This window comes from Phyllostomus discolor, chromosome 13 (assembly GCF_004126475.2).
Source record: "Phyllostomus discolor isolate MPI-MPIP mPhyDis1 chromosome 13, mPhyDis1.pri.v3, whole genome shotgun sequence".
Lineage (NCBI taxonomy): Eukaryota > Metazoa > Chordata > Mammalia > Chiroptera > Phyllostomidae > Phyllostomus > Phyllostomus discolor.
This window is the reverse complement of record NC_040915.2, coordinates 37,591,853-37,605,757: the sequence shown is the minus strand read 5'-3', so window position 1 is coordinate 37,605,757 and position 13,905 is coordinate 37,591,853. Positions and strand designations below refer to the sequence as shown.

The 13,905-nt window shown below is 54.6% G+C and overlaps 1 protein-coding gene and 1 pseudogene across 2 annotated transcripts in view; both read right to left on the bottom strand.

Annotated features, from left to right (window-relative positions):
* SIMC1 (SUMO interacting motifs containing 1) overlaps nt 1–13,905 on the bottom strand; it is a 30,917-nt gene that overhangs the window by 2,773 nt on the left and 14,239 nt on the right. For both annotated transcript variants that reach the window (XM_028527644.2, XM_036014647.1), the window contains 5 exons: nt 8,140–8,294; nt 3,997–4,149; nt 3,549–3,677; nt 1,754–1,910; nt 1,541–1,625 (listed from right to left, as the gene is read on the bottom strand). In XM_028527644.2, the coding sequence (XP_028383445.1) occupies nt 1,541–1,625; nt 1,754–1,910; nt 3,549–3,677; nt 3,997–4,149; nt 8,140–8,294 (679 nt within the window). The remainder of the gene's footprint in view (nt 1–1,540; nt 1,626–1,753; nt 1,911–3,548; nt 3,678–3,996; nt 4,150–8,139; nt 8,295–13,905) is intronic.
* LOC114510449 lies at nt 9,566–9,681 on the bottom strand (annotated as a pseudogene).

Sequence of the window (13,905 nt, the reverse complement as noted above, 5' to 3'; positions counted from 1 at the left end):
CCGAGGGGCGGGCGCTGTCCTGGGGGGAGGGGCAGCGCTAAAAATGCCCAGACGACCGCATGTGGCGGTCCGCACGGTGCTCTCCGTTAAGTCTGGTCCCAAGGACTTCAAACACAGAGCAGACCCCTGCAACCCGCCCCTGTCAAGGCGAACAGGCAGCCTGAGCCCTGCCCGCTGCTCGCGCCGCCCGCCCGCCGTCGCTGGGGCAGGCTGAGGGCCCGGCCCCCCTCTGCGGAAGGGAGGCACCGAGGTCTGGAGACGCGGCTGGCCGCCCAACGCGGAGTAAGTGCCGGGGCTGGACTTCGACTTTGATCTTCTACCTCAAGTCCAGTGCCTTTTAATATACCTACCTCCACAACAGCTCCATCAGTTCCAGGCCCGAGGGCATCGTTACTGAGCTAAAATCAACCTCAGTGGGACCCTAGCAGCTAAACTGTATGTGCACGCTTCTCCTGTTTCCGGCGTGAGAGGCAGCGGCCGACACTGCGCCCCTCCACCCTTTGACTCTTCCGTGTGGGTTTCCTAAGATCAAGGATGTTTAGTTTCGTAAGCCAGAACAAGGATCAAAAATAGGAAATTTCATATTAATGCAATCTTATTATCTATTTAAGTTTTACCAATTGTCGCAATAATGTCCTTTCTAGGTTCTTTTTTCCTGGTTCAGGGTCCGGTCTAGGACCAGGCTTTGTATTTGGTGTTCTTGGGCTATTCTCGGGCTGTGGCTCTGTTCTAAAGTGGGGCTGTTTCTGGCACCTTTGAAGAGCGCAGGCTACTCCTTCTGTGAAAGGCTCCTCAGAATGGGGTTGTCTGATCTTCCTTCGATTCAGGTCGTGGGTCTTGGGCAGGAATGTGGCGTAAGGGCTCAGGTGTCCTTCTCGGGGCAGTGCAGCGAGAGGGATGCCTGCTTCCTCCTCAAGTTACCGCCTTTGCTCTTCGCAATGAATAATGTCCGTTTTCCCAAGGACCTCAGGGGTCCTCGGCTGACCGTTCCCATTCGAGGCGGCGACCGCACCACTCTCCTTGCCGGTGCCGGCCTCCTGAGCGGTAGTCACTCGGCTCCTCCAGGCCCTGGTGACCGCCGGCTCACCGGGCACTCGGGCAGGGCCACTTGGACGGACTGTGGGGCATCTCCTGTCTCCTGCGAGGCGTGCACCTGCACCTTGTCGCTCATCGCCCTGCACTTGCGCCGCACCGGTGGGCGTTTGTGATGTCTGTGGTCAGGGAGCGACCGACCCCGGGCTGCGGTGGCAGCAGGGGGCGGGGGGTGAGAGGCCAGGGCTAGTCGGGTCGGGGCTGACCACCTCCCGGGTTACGATGACTCTCGTCACTCCTAACACCCGTGGGGTCCGGCGTATTACACTTTATGATGAAACACAGGTGGACTCTTCCACCTCAGAGCAGTGATTCTAGTGGCGTCACTCCTTGTTTCTTGCAGCCAAGGGACAGTGCTCGCTGCTTTAGAACCCCTGGGTGACCTGCGTTCCCGGTAACGCCCCCGGGGACTCGCACACCGCCCTGCCTGCGAACAGGCGCTCCTTACCTCTCAGCACGTGCTGGTAGCTGGATAACAGAAACTGCAGGTGCTCCACCAGCTCGTCCCACGTCTGCCACTGGGTTTTGTCCGACTGCGGGGACAGCGAGAGCGCCCGCTGACAAACGCCTCCCTCGGTTACATTCCCAAGTCACCCCGGCGTGATGCCCAGGGGCCGGGGGCAGGGGCCCAGGGCCCGAGCTGGGGCGGGGAGGCGGGTACCTGGCACTTGAGCAGCGACGTGGAGTTGTTGAGGAAGTAGAGGGCCTGGGCCAGGGACAGGGGCAGGCGGGTGGGCGTCTTGCAGCTGTGCAGGAAGATGATCTCCAGCACCTTGCAGCGCAGCAGGTGGCTCTCCATGGTGGTGAAGAACATCTCTCTGCGCGGAGAAGGGGGGAGGGGCGAGCCGTCAGGGCTCCTGTCTCCGGGAGCGCGTGCGCTCCACGGTTCCCCCTCAGCGCTCTCACGCTGGCCCTGGAGCAGGCGGCCGCGGGGCCCGTGGGCCGGGCAGACACGGGTTCGGTCGTGGACTCACTGCTGCTGCAGGAGCGGCAGGTCTGTGGTGCTCGGGAAACACCAGCTCAGGACACGCGAGAAAGCACTACTTCGGAGCGTGCCCGAGAGAATGGACACTGAGAGTGGACGTTCCTGAATGTTCACAGCACGCTGGAAGCTGCTGGGCTCAGCAAAGGACGTTAAGATAGGGATCTTTTAGTGTAATTTGGGCGGTTGCCAGTTGGCCCCTTCTGAGAGAGTGTTCAAGTTGGGCCAGGTTTTATTTAAATTACTTTTGCCTATGTTAAGTCAAGATTTGTTTATAGTTTATAGTTAAGCCCAGATTTGTTTATAGTTATGCATTCCTTAGATTTCTCATCTCTTACCGGAACTCGGGCTTAAGTGAGCGAAGGGACCCGAATGAGACACTCCTGGAAAAGGGGGAGGCCAAGCACAGCGCCTGTGTACCCGCGCACCCACCTTCTTACCGAGCGCTCAGAAGACGTCTGCCTGCTTGGAACAGCGAGCTCGTGGGGGGAGAAGTCCTGGGGTTCCACTTGGGTTCTGGACCCATCTGACTGGCTGTGTAACCCCAGGCTGGTTATTTCACTACTTCTAGTGTTGTCCTCATGTGTTAGTTTCATGAAAATACGAGACAACGGGACAGTGACTGGTGCACGGCAGGGACCCCATGCGTGTTTGCCGTAATGGTAGCAGGGTGTTTTAATTAAACCCTGTGATGGTGGTATCTGGTATGAAACTCTCCTAAAAGAGGGGCCAGAGGTGTAGACGAACACTCCCGGCTGCCAGCTGCGAGCTCAGGGGTTGGTGGGGGGGTGGGAGGCAGGCGGGGGCGGGGGGGTGGAGGGACATACTGTCCCCCGGGCCGCCACGGCACAATGGCCCTCTCATAGTCACTTCCTGCACCAGCACCTGTTCGAGGATTCGCAGTCACTCCAGTCTGGTTTTCTTCCTCTGGATTCTAAGGTTACTGGTTCAAAGGAGGAAGGATTCGTTCTAGCCAAGACTCTAATTCTTGATCCCCTCCTAATGGAATGTGTCATTGATTCATGCTTAGAGAAACCGAATTCCTTGTTCTTACTGTCTGGGCTCACGCTACAGGTCCAGCCCCTTTTATTCGTGGGTCATCTCTAACACCGGACACGCCTGTTCCGTTCACCCCTCAAGCCTTCGGCGAACGTGGGTGCCAGGCTGTGTGGCTGAGGGTCGGGGAAGGAGGTTGCGCTGAACAGGCGAACCCTGAAGGGTGGGTAAGGTGGTTCGCCCAATGGGCAAAGGGGGAAAACTTGACCTCCATTTCAAGGTATCTTGCCTCCTCCCCCACAATTGTGCCTTAGTTGCAAATAATAACAATTTATTGAGGACTTTTTTCTTTCACAGGTTATGTACACAGGAATTACCCTTTTACCTCTTCCTCACCCCACCCCCCAACTTACTGTTTGGAATTTTCTTTCAACATTACGTCCCCAGCATAAGACAGACAGACAGAACCAGGACTTGCCTCTGACTCCTCTCCGGGATGTCCAGCACAAACCCGAACATCATCTCGGCGATTTTGTTGGAGCTGCAGGTGGGCGTGCGGTCCACCTCCACGGCTATGGACAGCATGCGCTGCAGCTGGCACACGACCCTGCGTCCGGGGCAGAGCACAGGTGAGCGGGGGTCTGCATGGGGCCGCCCTGCTGGCGGGGGCCGCCCTGTGCACCCGGGGGAGGCGTCTGCGGCTGTTCTACCTTCGGAGTCAGAAATGAGTCTCTGGTCAAACCCGGGAGTCTCCAGTGAGACTCCTCTGCTACGGGGGGGGGGGGCAGGGGGGGCTTGTCTGCTTCAGGAACCTGCTCTCGGGGGGCAGGGGCGGGGGCAGGGGTGGGGGGGCTGTTTCTACAACAGTCAGCCCCGGCAGCCCCGGGGGACACAGCTTCCGCCCGCCCTTACACCTGCGCCCTTACACCTGCGTGGTGTTCTTCGTCAGGGCCGGCTGGGCCGAGGGGTGGCTGCTGCTGGCCTTCGAGACGCCTGCTCCCGCCGAGGCGTGACCCCCAGGCAGGGGTGGGGGTAACCCGCCTTCCGTCACCGCTCGGAACAGCCACTTGATCACGTCCCTGCAGGGGAAAGACAACAAGAAGGTCGGACTTTGTCCTGCTGTGCGGAGCTCAGAACTGCAGCCTGGGCCTGGGCCCCTAGACCCCCACGCCTCCCCAGGGGCCGCAGAGGGCCCGCAGGCGGCTCCCGCTGGGTGAGCAAGCCTGCTGGTACCTGCAGGCTGGGAGGGCACTCTCGGTGGCCCCCTGGCCAGGGGGGAAGCTGGACCGAATGGCTTTTACTCGTTAGGTGTCACCTGTTAACGCTAAAAACCCCGGTTTACGGTGCGCGCAGGAGGGTCCCAGTTTACGCAGGGCGAGGGCCCTGAAAGTCCGTGAGGCCAAGACATCTCACGCAGTCAAAAGTACCTCCGACCGTCCCTTAGGGAGCCCGGGCAAAAATGGTGGATTGCAAACACACATCTAATTTTGTTCCTTCCCGAAATCCCACTAATAAACACTACAGCAGATACTTTTTAAAAGCCTGCAAGGAAGGGGAGGAAAAGAGAGGAGACGACAGTCATGAAGTTTGGGAAGCTGCAAGGAAAGGGAAGTATAGTCACAAAAGAGAAAATCACGTAGTAGTGACAATGGGTGAGCTGTAGTGATAGGTAACGATACGAACAAACCTTAGCACTTTGTAATCCTAAGCGAAAAAATAAAAGACTTCCTTATAATAGACTACGTACAGCATGATACCCTTTTGTTACAGCTCAAAGGAACTGAAATGAAGATGTACACTTTATAGGGACACGTGCAGATGCAGTAAGAGCACACACACAGCGGAGGGAATGACGAACATTCTGGATGCTGACTACTTCGGGCGCAGGAAGGAGCCGGGGGAGGCGAGGGGAGACAGATGAGTTATTCGATGTAAGTAATCCTCTAGGTCCCAGCCTTGGATTTGGGGGGTGGTTGAGAGATACTGACTACAAAATCAAAAGTAACCAATTAACTAACTAACTAAGGAAGTGAGTCATGTTGTAAGGATAATGTTTAAACGGCAAAGGGATACATTTTAACTGACTTAGCAGAATTGAGAAAGCGGACTTCTGAGCCAGCAGTAGCTAAGGGCAACCCTATTTAATATCACTTACCTAAGAACTAAAAAAAAAAAAAAAAAAGTTTTTCAATGAGCTCTGCAAATGGTAGTACAAGGTTTCTCCGAGGTGAGGGTGGAAGGGGCAAACCGATGGCTTGTAAGGTGTTTAAGGAACTTTCGGACCCTAGGTCTTCTTGCCCAACAACCCCGAAGACGACGGGTTGCCTCTTGGGAGAGGAAAGACGGGGGGGTCTCTGGACCTGGGGACCAGGCCCCCCAGGCCCCTTTGCACGGGGGGGGGGGCAGAGGCGCTGGAGCGAACACGGGCAGGACGTGGGCACACACGTGCTGCGGGTGGGGGCCCTTGCCATCCTCCTGTGCCTGTCTTCCAATGCCTTGGCATCCCGGTGCATCACCGGGGAGACTGGAGTCTTCCAGGGAAAGCCCACCCCGCCCACGAGGAAGACCTGAAGGCACTGGACAAGGTGCTGGGAGAGGCACAGCCAGCTCTGCCTGCAGGAAACTTCGGAAACAAGTCCCCCCAGTTCTTGGGGCTTCCGTCAGCCTTGGAGTCTGTCATGCCGCAACACGGACAGACTGCCATGGTTCGCCAGACATCTGGGGGACATTCTCACACGAGAGAGAAGGGCCAAAACAGCCACGCCCCCCCAAAAGAAAAGCAACTTGGAAAAGAGAGACATCATGCAGGGAATGAACAGAAACAACAGCTGTCGTTAACGTCATCAGAGGTGCATGAGGTCAGGAGTCCGTGAGAGAAGAACGCAGAATGTGATTTACTAACTTTAAAAGGGACCATTTAGCGAAATAAGTAAAAGAGCCCTTGGAAACGGAGAACATGGCAGCGGAGACGAACGCTCCGTTTTCCGGGAACGAAGGCCGTGTCTCCAGGTGCCCATGGCTCACACGGTGGGTGGACATGGAGCTGCAGACGGCACACCTAGCACCAAGAAGGTCTGACACACCTCCAGAGAGAAACGTCAGGGCACACAAAAAGAATCAGCAGTCAAAGCAGCTGGTGAATTCACGGTGGTTCTGGAAGCTGGAAGACAGTGGAAACTCTCCAATGTTCTGTGGAAGAGTTTTCTCTGACCTCGATGCCCACACTCAGGCATCAGCCAATGTGTGGGAGGACAAAGGTAATTTCAGGCACGGAAAATCTGGAACACTGTCCTGCCCGAGTACCTTTCTAAGAAGCTGCTGCTGGGGGCCGATCCCTCAGGTCGAGGCAATGAACCAAGAAAGAGAAGACGCAGGACGGGTGGGCAAACGGGGCCCAACGCTGGGAACCCGTGGAGGGCATTCCCGAGTTCACAGCAGGGGCTGGCAGCGAGAGCGACCCCTGCAGGCCGGAGGGGGAAGGGCCGCACCGCAGGTGCTGGAGGAGAGGAAGCTGGCAAGACCGCGGATCGCAAGTGCGGCTGGGGGGAGGCTCCCAGCGAACAGGAGAGGACTTGACCTTGATGTCCCATACCCTCGAAGAGTGCGAGGAAGTGAAAAGTAAGGCAACCATCAGCTCTAAGGAGAACACATGGGCAGGGGTGAGAGGAGAAGTTACCATGGCTCAGTACTTGGCTCAGCTCCAACTAGCACACATGGTCATGGCAACAGAAATACCGGACACTGACCTGCGCGAAACGGGGATACAACGCTAAGGACGGCATGGGAGACCCCGGTGTGGGAGGGAGGGGGAGGGCTCAAGAAGGGCAACTCCTCATCTTCACGGGGGACGTGGGTGGATGAGAGCCAGCAATGAACAGTGGAGAAGCAGCAGCACCAACAGGTTAGGCGGCACACAGAGGGAAACAGCGAAAGAATCATGTAAATCAGGGGTGTCAGCCTCATTTCACCGGGGGCCACATCAGCCTCGTGGTTGCCTCCTGAGGGCCGAATGTCATGTCAGCTCCATCACAGTTAAGGAGCAGTTACATGCACACAGTCCTGAAATTGTTTCGGCCCTCTGAGGGCCGCCTCGAGGCTGCCGCGGCCCCCGTCAACGTGAGTGGGACGCCCCTGACTTAGATGGCAGCGCTGAAAGTACTCAGCCCTGTGGGGCAGGAAAATGCAAGTGAGAGGACCCGGGACCAGCCTATTTCTCAAACCTGGTGGAGCTACTTTATCCTTTATCCTACAGTTGAAAAGAAAAAGGAAAAGGAAAGGAAAGAAAGGCCCTTCCAAAGGGGGCATGTGGAGGCTAACCTGCTGTCCCTCTCCGTGTGAAACCTCATCTGTGAAGAATGACTGGTACACAGTAAGTGGCACACAGGTTTCTGTGTGATGCTTCTGACACACGCATGCGTGCATCTGTGTGACCACGGCCTTTACCCCACGCCCACCTCTTACTCGGGTTGAAGACAGCTGGTTTTCGCATCTGGAACAGGGGCTTTTGTCCCCACAAAGCACCGATGAAGGAGGACCTGGCGTGCCCTTCAAGGCCACCAATGCCCATTCGTGCACCACAGCTCTGTAGAGCGGGAGGCTCCCCCAGGAGAGGTGGAAATGAACGTGACCGAGGACCTCGGCCTGCGGAGGGCCTGCCCCCACTGCCCACTCAGTCCGGTGCCTGCGCTCACACGGCAGGGCGGTCAGCCGAGTGCGTCCCATTCCAACGGTCACTTTTCGGTTGAACACCCACCTACGCCGCCCTGTGCTCTTGGCAGATTCTCTGCGCACTGACCCTCTGCCCCTAGACTGCCGGACACCGGTTCCGGTTTCTCCTAGATCCTGTGAGGTCTGGACCCGTGAAACACACGTGAAATAGAGCACAGCGGGTCCGCCGGCCCGGAGAGAGCACCCAGCGCGCGCTTGGTGCAGAGAGAAGGTTTCAGGTCCCCAGCGTCGGCAGCCGCCCCTGTCCCGCCCTCTAGCTCCTCGACTGTCTCATCCACCTCAGGCCCTCTGGCTCCTCCATGCCACCCCCCCACGTCCCCCAGGGCTCGGGCAGCCGGTACCTGACGTTGTGGGGCTGCCTGTCGCAGGAGAGCACCGTGTTGGCGATGGACTGCTGCAGGTGCTGCCGCTGCTTCCTCAGGGTCTGCTGGAAGTCGTCCTCCAGCGTCTGCACCACGTAGCGCAGGAAGAGGACTCGCCCCGGCAGGCTCTGCCCCTGTGGGGGGAAGGACGAGAGGCGCCTCCTCAGTCCCCCGCGAGGACGGTGAGCGTGGGGGCTCTCAAATACCGGTGCAAAGGAAGGCCGCGTGTCGGCCAGTGTCTGCACCTGGAAGGGCGGCGGGCAGTCCCAGTCGCTGCAAAGAGGGCCATCGGGCACCTACACAGCCTGGGGCGCAGGCGTGCCCACTTTCTGGTTTTAAGGGACAACGGTCGGGAGTCAGTCTCGCTCCCTTGCTAAGTCTGTACGTCTGGGAACAAACCCGCAACTGTGGCTATCAGAAGAGGGCGGCGGGAACTGGCTGCAAAGCGACTCTGCTGAGCTGCTCCGTCCAACAGCCAAACCGTCAGCCAAACCATCAGCCTCCAGCGAGCGAGTCTGAGTGGGGGGGTTTCTGTTTCAGGGGAAACGACCCCGATGCAGCCCAGCTGAGGCGGGTGGAGCGCGTGGGCTTGGGTGGCACCCGGGCCCGGTTCGTGGACTTTTGTTTGAAGCCTCCGATCTAACTTGCGCTTTCAGAGTCTCGGTGTCCGTGTGGCTTACGTGGGTGGTGAGCGCTCTCACCACAGCCGGCGCAAGTCCCTGCCCCTCGGCAGGCAGGCACGCACGATGCGGCAGTTTCCCTCTCCCGGGGGACAAGGGCTGGGGCCGGGGCCCGGGGGCTCGGGCTCCGAAACCTGAGGGTGAGGGGGCACCAGGCCACAAGCCATTTCTCGTGGGCAGCACCCAAGGGTTGGCGTCTTTTCCAGAAACATAAGCTCTCGAAGCAAGGTACGGTTGGGTCAGCAGGAAGAAGAATGGCCAGTCCAGGCATCTGCCATTTCTTTCTGTTTTTGGAGGAGGTTAGGATGGGATACCAGTGTCTTTTAAGGGGTCTCTAATCTCTATTGATAGAAATGACTTTTGAAAGCTCCAGGACTGGTGCTAGGCTTGTGAAGAAAGAAGTCCCCAGTGACACCAGTCTGCACAAGCACTAGTCTCCAGCCCGAGAGGGAAGAACTGCTTACCGGTTTCTTCTGCAGGTCACCCTAAACATCTCTAAAGGATGTGCTCTTAGCGCTAGTTTTCTTTAGCTTTTTAAACAATTTTATTTATTTATATTGTAGAGTGAGGGGAAGAGAGGGAGAGAAACATCAGTTGGTTGCCACTGGTATGCACCCCAACAGGAGGACCAAACCTGTAACCCAGGCACGAGCCCTGACCGGGAACCGAACCCGAGACCTTTTGGATTGCCGAACAGCGCCCAAGAGTCACGCTGGTCAGGGCAGGGACAGCGCCCGGTACTCCTAGGTGGTCTCCCATCCAAGTACGAACCAGGCCCAGCTCTGCTTAGCTTCCAAGATCAGACGAGATCGGGTGGGTCCAGGGTGGTGTGGCTGCAGACTCTTCCTGCTGTTTCTCGATTTATGAACTTCTGACGTTACCTATTGCTTCTGCTATGCCAGAGAAGGATCTGACTCCTGCTGCCACTTCCCACTTCTCTCCCTAAAATAACTCACTCAATCTACACTCCACCATCTACAGGTGGCGTCTTTTGTCTTCCGCCGTTGTGAGGTGGGGATGCCGTGATGGCCCTACTGTTCGCACACGCACGATCTCTTCTCATCCCCTGACCTGTATCTTCTATACTTTCCTACTCCCCATAGTTAAAACTGACAAAACCGTCTTCCGTGCTGTGCATAAAACTGATTCTAAACATCACTAGATAGTGTTCACAGTGTACGGATCGCGTTCAAGTTATTTACTACACTGGAAACCCACGTAGTATACTAGGAGAATCTTTCATGTCTTGTGAAGATTTTTTTTTATTTTCTTAAAGCTTCTTTTTCATCCTCTCCACACTGCTTGCCATTTATTGCTTCTTTCACCTCCTCAAGAAAGGTTGAATTTTGAGAATACCCTTCTTTCCTAAATTTTTTTTTTTGTATTTTTAAAAGCAAACTTTACTGACAAAGCATAAAATTCACCCGTGGTAAACATACAACTCCATTTGTTGTAAATGTATTGAGTTTGGCCACTCAACACATAACCACCATCCCCATGTCTGTCTGTCCACAGAGAATTCCCACCCGTCCCTCCCCCCAGCCCCAGGCGGCCACTCATCTACTTCCGGCTGGACCGACTGGCCTTCCTGGACATTTCGTATACACAGGATTATATAAAATGTGATCTTGCGCGCATGTGTGTGTGTGGCTGGGGGGGGGGGGTCCCTTTTACTTGGTGGAATGTTTTCCGAGGCTCATCCGTGTCACAGCGTGGATCAGGGCTCAGTCCTTGCTGAGTGGTGCTCCTGTGTGCGTGCGGCACGTTGTGTGACCAGTTCACCAGCCGCTAGACACCGGGGTTGTTTCCACTCTGGGGCTGTTACGAGTACGGCTAGTGAGAACATCCACCAACCAGTGGTCAGTGGACAAAGGTTTTCACTTTTCTGGGGTCGCTCTCTGGAGGCACAACAGCCAGGGCACACGCTGTTTCTGCTAAGACGGCTCAAGGACCCGCCGAACCGTTCCCCAGAGCGGCCGGACCACGCACAGTGCCACCAGCAACGCACGAGGGCTCCATCTCCACGTCCCCGCCAGCCAACGGTTGCTGTTCTCCGCTTTCTTTAAACGTCATTTTAATTGTGGTAAAACATTAACATAAAAACGAGCATCTTGACCATTTCTCAACGTACAGGTCGGTAGTGCTAAGCACGTGCACGTAGCTGTGCGACACACCTCCGGAACCTCTCCATCTGGCTAAGCTGCAACCCTGCACACACCCAACGATATGTCCGAGTCTCCCCTCCTCCCAGCGCCTGGCAAGCCAAGGCCTCAGGGCTGCTTCTGGGAATCTGACCGCGGCAGACGCCTCACGCAAGTCACACCGTCTAGTGTGTCTCCTTGCGACGGGCCCGTTTCACTTAGTGTCACGCCCTCGCTGTACTGCCGTCCTTGTTACACGCGAGAGGACGTCCCTCCTATTTAAAGCAGAATGAACACTCCCATACACGGGCGGACCACGTTTTGTCCAGCCTGCCACGGGCACCTGGGTCGCTCCTACCTCTCGGCTGTTGAGAACAATGCTGCCACGCACGTGAGTGTGCAAATGTCTCCTCCCCTGCCCTCAAGTCTGGGCACACACATCCAGCAGCGGGACTGGGGGACTGTATTGTAACTGTTTTTCATTTCTTTAGGAACTACCACCTGGTTTTCCAGAGTGGCCGCGCCATGTTAGCATCCCAACCATGGTGGACGAGGACCCTAATTTCTCCACGTCCCTGCTGCTGCCTACTCTCTGTTAAACACTGTCTCACGTGCTCACTGGCCGTTTGCAGCTCATCGTCAGAGAAACGTCTCTTCGAGTCCTCTGCCCTTTTAAAAGTAAATTTGGCTTATTAAGCTGTAGTTCTTTATAGTAACCCCTTATCGGATACACAATCTGAAAGCATTTTCTCCCATTCCCACTCGTGTCCTTGGCTGCAGTTTCTAACTGTGATGTGGGCCCTTTGGTCTACATTTGCATTTTTTTTTGCCTGTGCCTTTGGTGTCGTGTCAGAAAAATCAATGCCAAATCCACTGTCATGAAGCTTCCCCTCATGTTTTCTCCTAAGGGTTTTATAGTTTGGGGTGTTATGTTTAGATCCGCACCCCACTTCGCATATGGGTGTTGGGTAAGGGTCCAGCTCCACAGTTCTGCACGTGCTTATGGATTTTCCCAACGGCATTTGTGGCAGACACCCCGCGCTCCCCATGGAGTGGCCTTGGCATCCTTGGTGAGCGTCACCTAACGATTTCCACGGAGTTCGACTTTGAGTTCTCCCATCTATTCTGTGTGCCTCTCCTTGTAAGAGTGCTACACTATCCGACTACTGTATCTTTGTAACATATCTTAGAATCAGGAAGTGTGAGTATTCCAACTTTGCTCTTCTTGTTCAAGATTGTTTTGGGTTCTATTCTGGGTTCTTTGAGATTGCATATGAATTTTAGGATGGATTTCTCTTTTTTTTTTAAGATTTTATTTATTTATTTCTTGGAGAGGGGAAGGGGAGAAGCAATCAATGTGTGGTTGCCTCTCACGCGCCCCAAACTGGGGACCTGGCCTGCAACCCAGGCATGTGCCCTAGACTGGGAATCAAACCAGTGACCCTTTGGTTCACAGACTGGTGCTCAGTCCACTGAGCCGCACCAGCCAGGGCTGGATTTTTTTATTTCTGAAAAAAGGGGAAAAAAAAGCTTTTAGGATTTTGATAGGGATTGTATTGAATATGTGGATTGCTTTGGGTAGTATTGCCATCTTAACAATATTTAGTCTTCCCATCCATGAACATGAGAAGTCTTACCACTTATTTATGTCTTCTTTATTTCCTTTTAGCAATGTCTTATAGTTTTAGGTGTACAAGTTGTTCACCGCCTGGTCATTTTAATACCTAAGTATTTTATTATTTCTGATGTTATTGTTAATGGAATTGTTTTAATATTCTTTGTAAATCATTAAGTATATAGAAATAAACTGGTTTTTGCATAATTTTGAATCCTGCAACTTTGCTGAATTCCTTTCTCTCTTTTTTTTTTAAGATTTTATTTGTTTATTTTTAGAGAGGGAAGGGAGGGAGAAAGAGAGAGAGAGAGAAACATCAATGTGCATTTGCTGGGGGCCGTAGCCTGCAACCCAGGTATGTGGCCTGACTGGGAATCGAACCTGCGACGCTTTGGTTCGCAGCCTGCGCTCAATCCACTGAGCTACGCCAGCCAGGGCTGAATTCCTTTATTCTAACTATTTTCTGTATGGAATCTTTAGGGTTTCCTACGTGTAAGGTCATGTCACGTGTGGACAGAGATAATTTTCTTTTCCTGTTTGGACGCCCTGTATTTCCTCCCCTCGCCGGACTGCTTTGGCCGGAACACCCTGCGCTGTGTCGCAGAGGAGACATGGAAGCAGACACCCTCGCCTCGTCCCTGCTCTCAGGGGAAAAGCTTTCAGGATCTCACCGCTGAGCACGGTGTCCGCCGTAGGTTTTCACACAGGGCTTTTGTGAGTTAGTTTCCTCCCGTTCCTATTCTGTTGAGTTTTTATCGTGAAGGGGTGCTGAATCTTGTCAGATGCTCTTCTGCATCAGTTGAAGTGACCGTGCGGAGTTTGCCCTTCACTCTGCCAGTGTGGTGCCTCACAGGGACTGGCGTGCGTGTGCTGAGCCATCCGTGAATTCCTGGGTAAATCCCACAAGGTCGTCATGGTGTATCATTCCTATGACACGCTGCCGACTTTGGTTTGCTAGTATTGTGCTGAGAATTTTTGCAGCAATGTTCATAAAGGATGTTGGTCTGTAGCTTTCTTGGTGTGTCTGAGTCTAGCTGTGATATCAGAGCGATGCTGGCTTCACAGACTAAAGAGACGTTGTCAGATATCTATCTTATAAAGTCTACTGAGACTGACTTGTGGCCTAGTATATGGTCTGTCCTGGAACATGTCCCGCGTGCACCGAGAAAAAAGTGCATACTGCTGCTGTTGAGTAGGATATTCTGCACGTAATTGTTAGATCTGGTTGGTTTATCATGTTAAGTCCTCTCTCTCCTTCCGTCTAGTTGCTCTACCCATTATTGAGAGTGGGGTATTAAAATCTCCAACT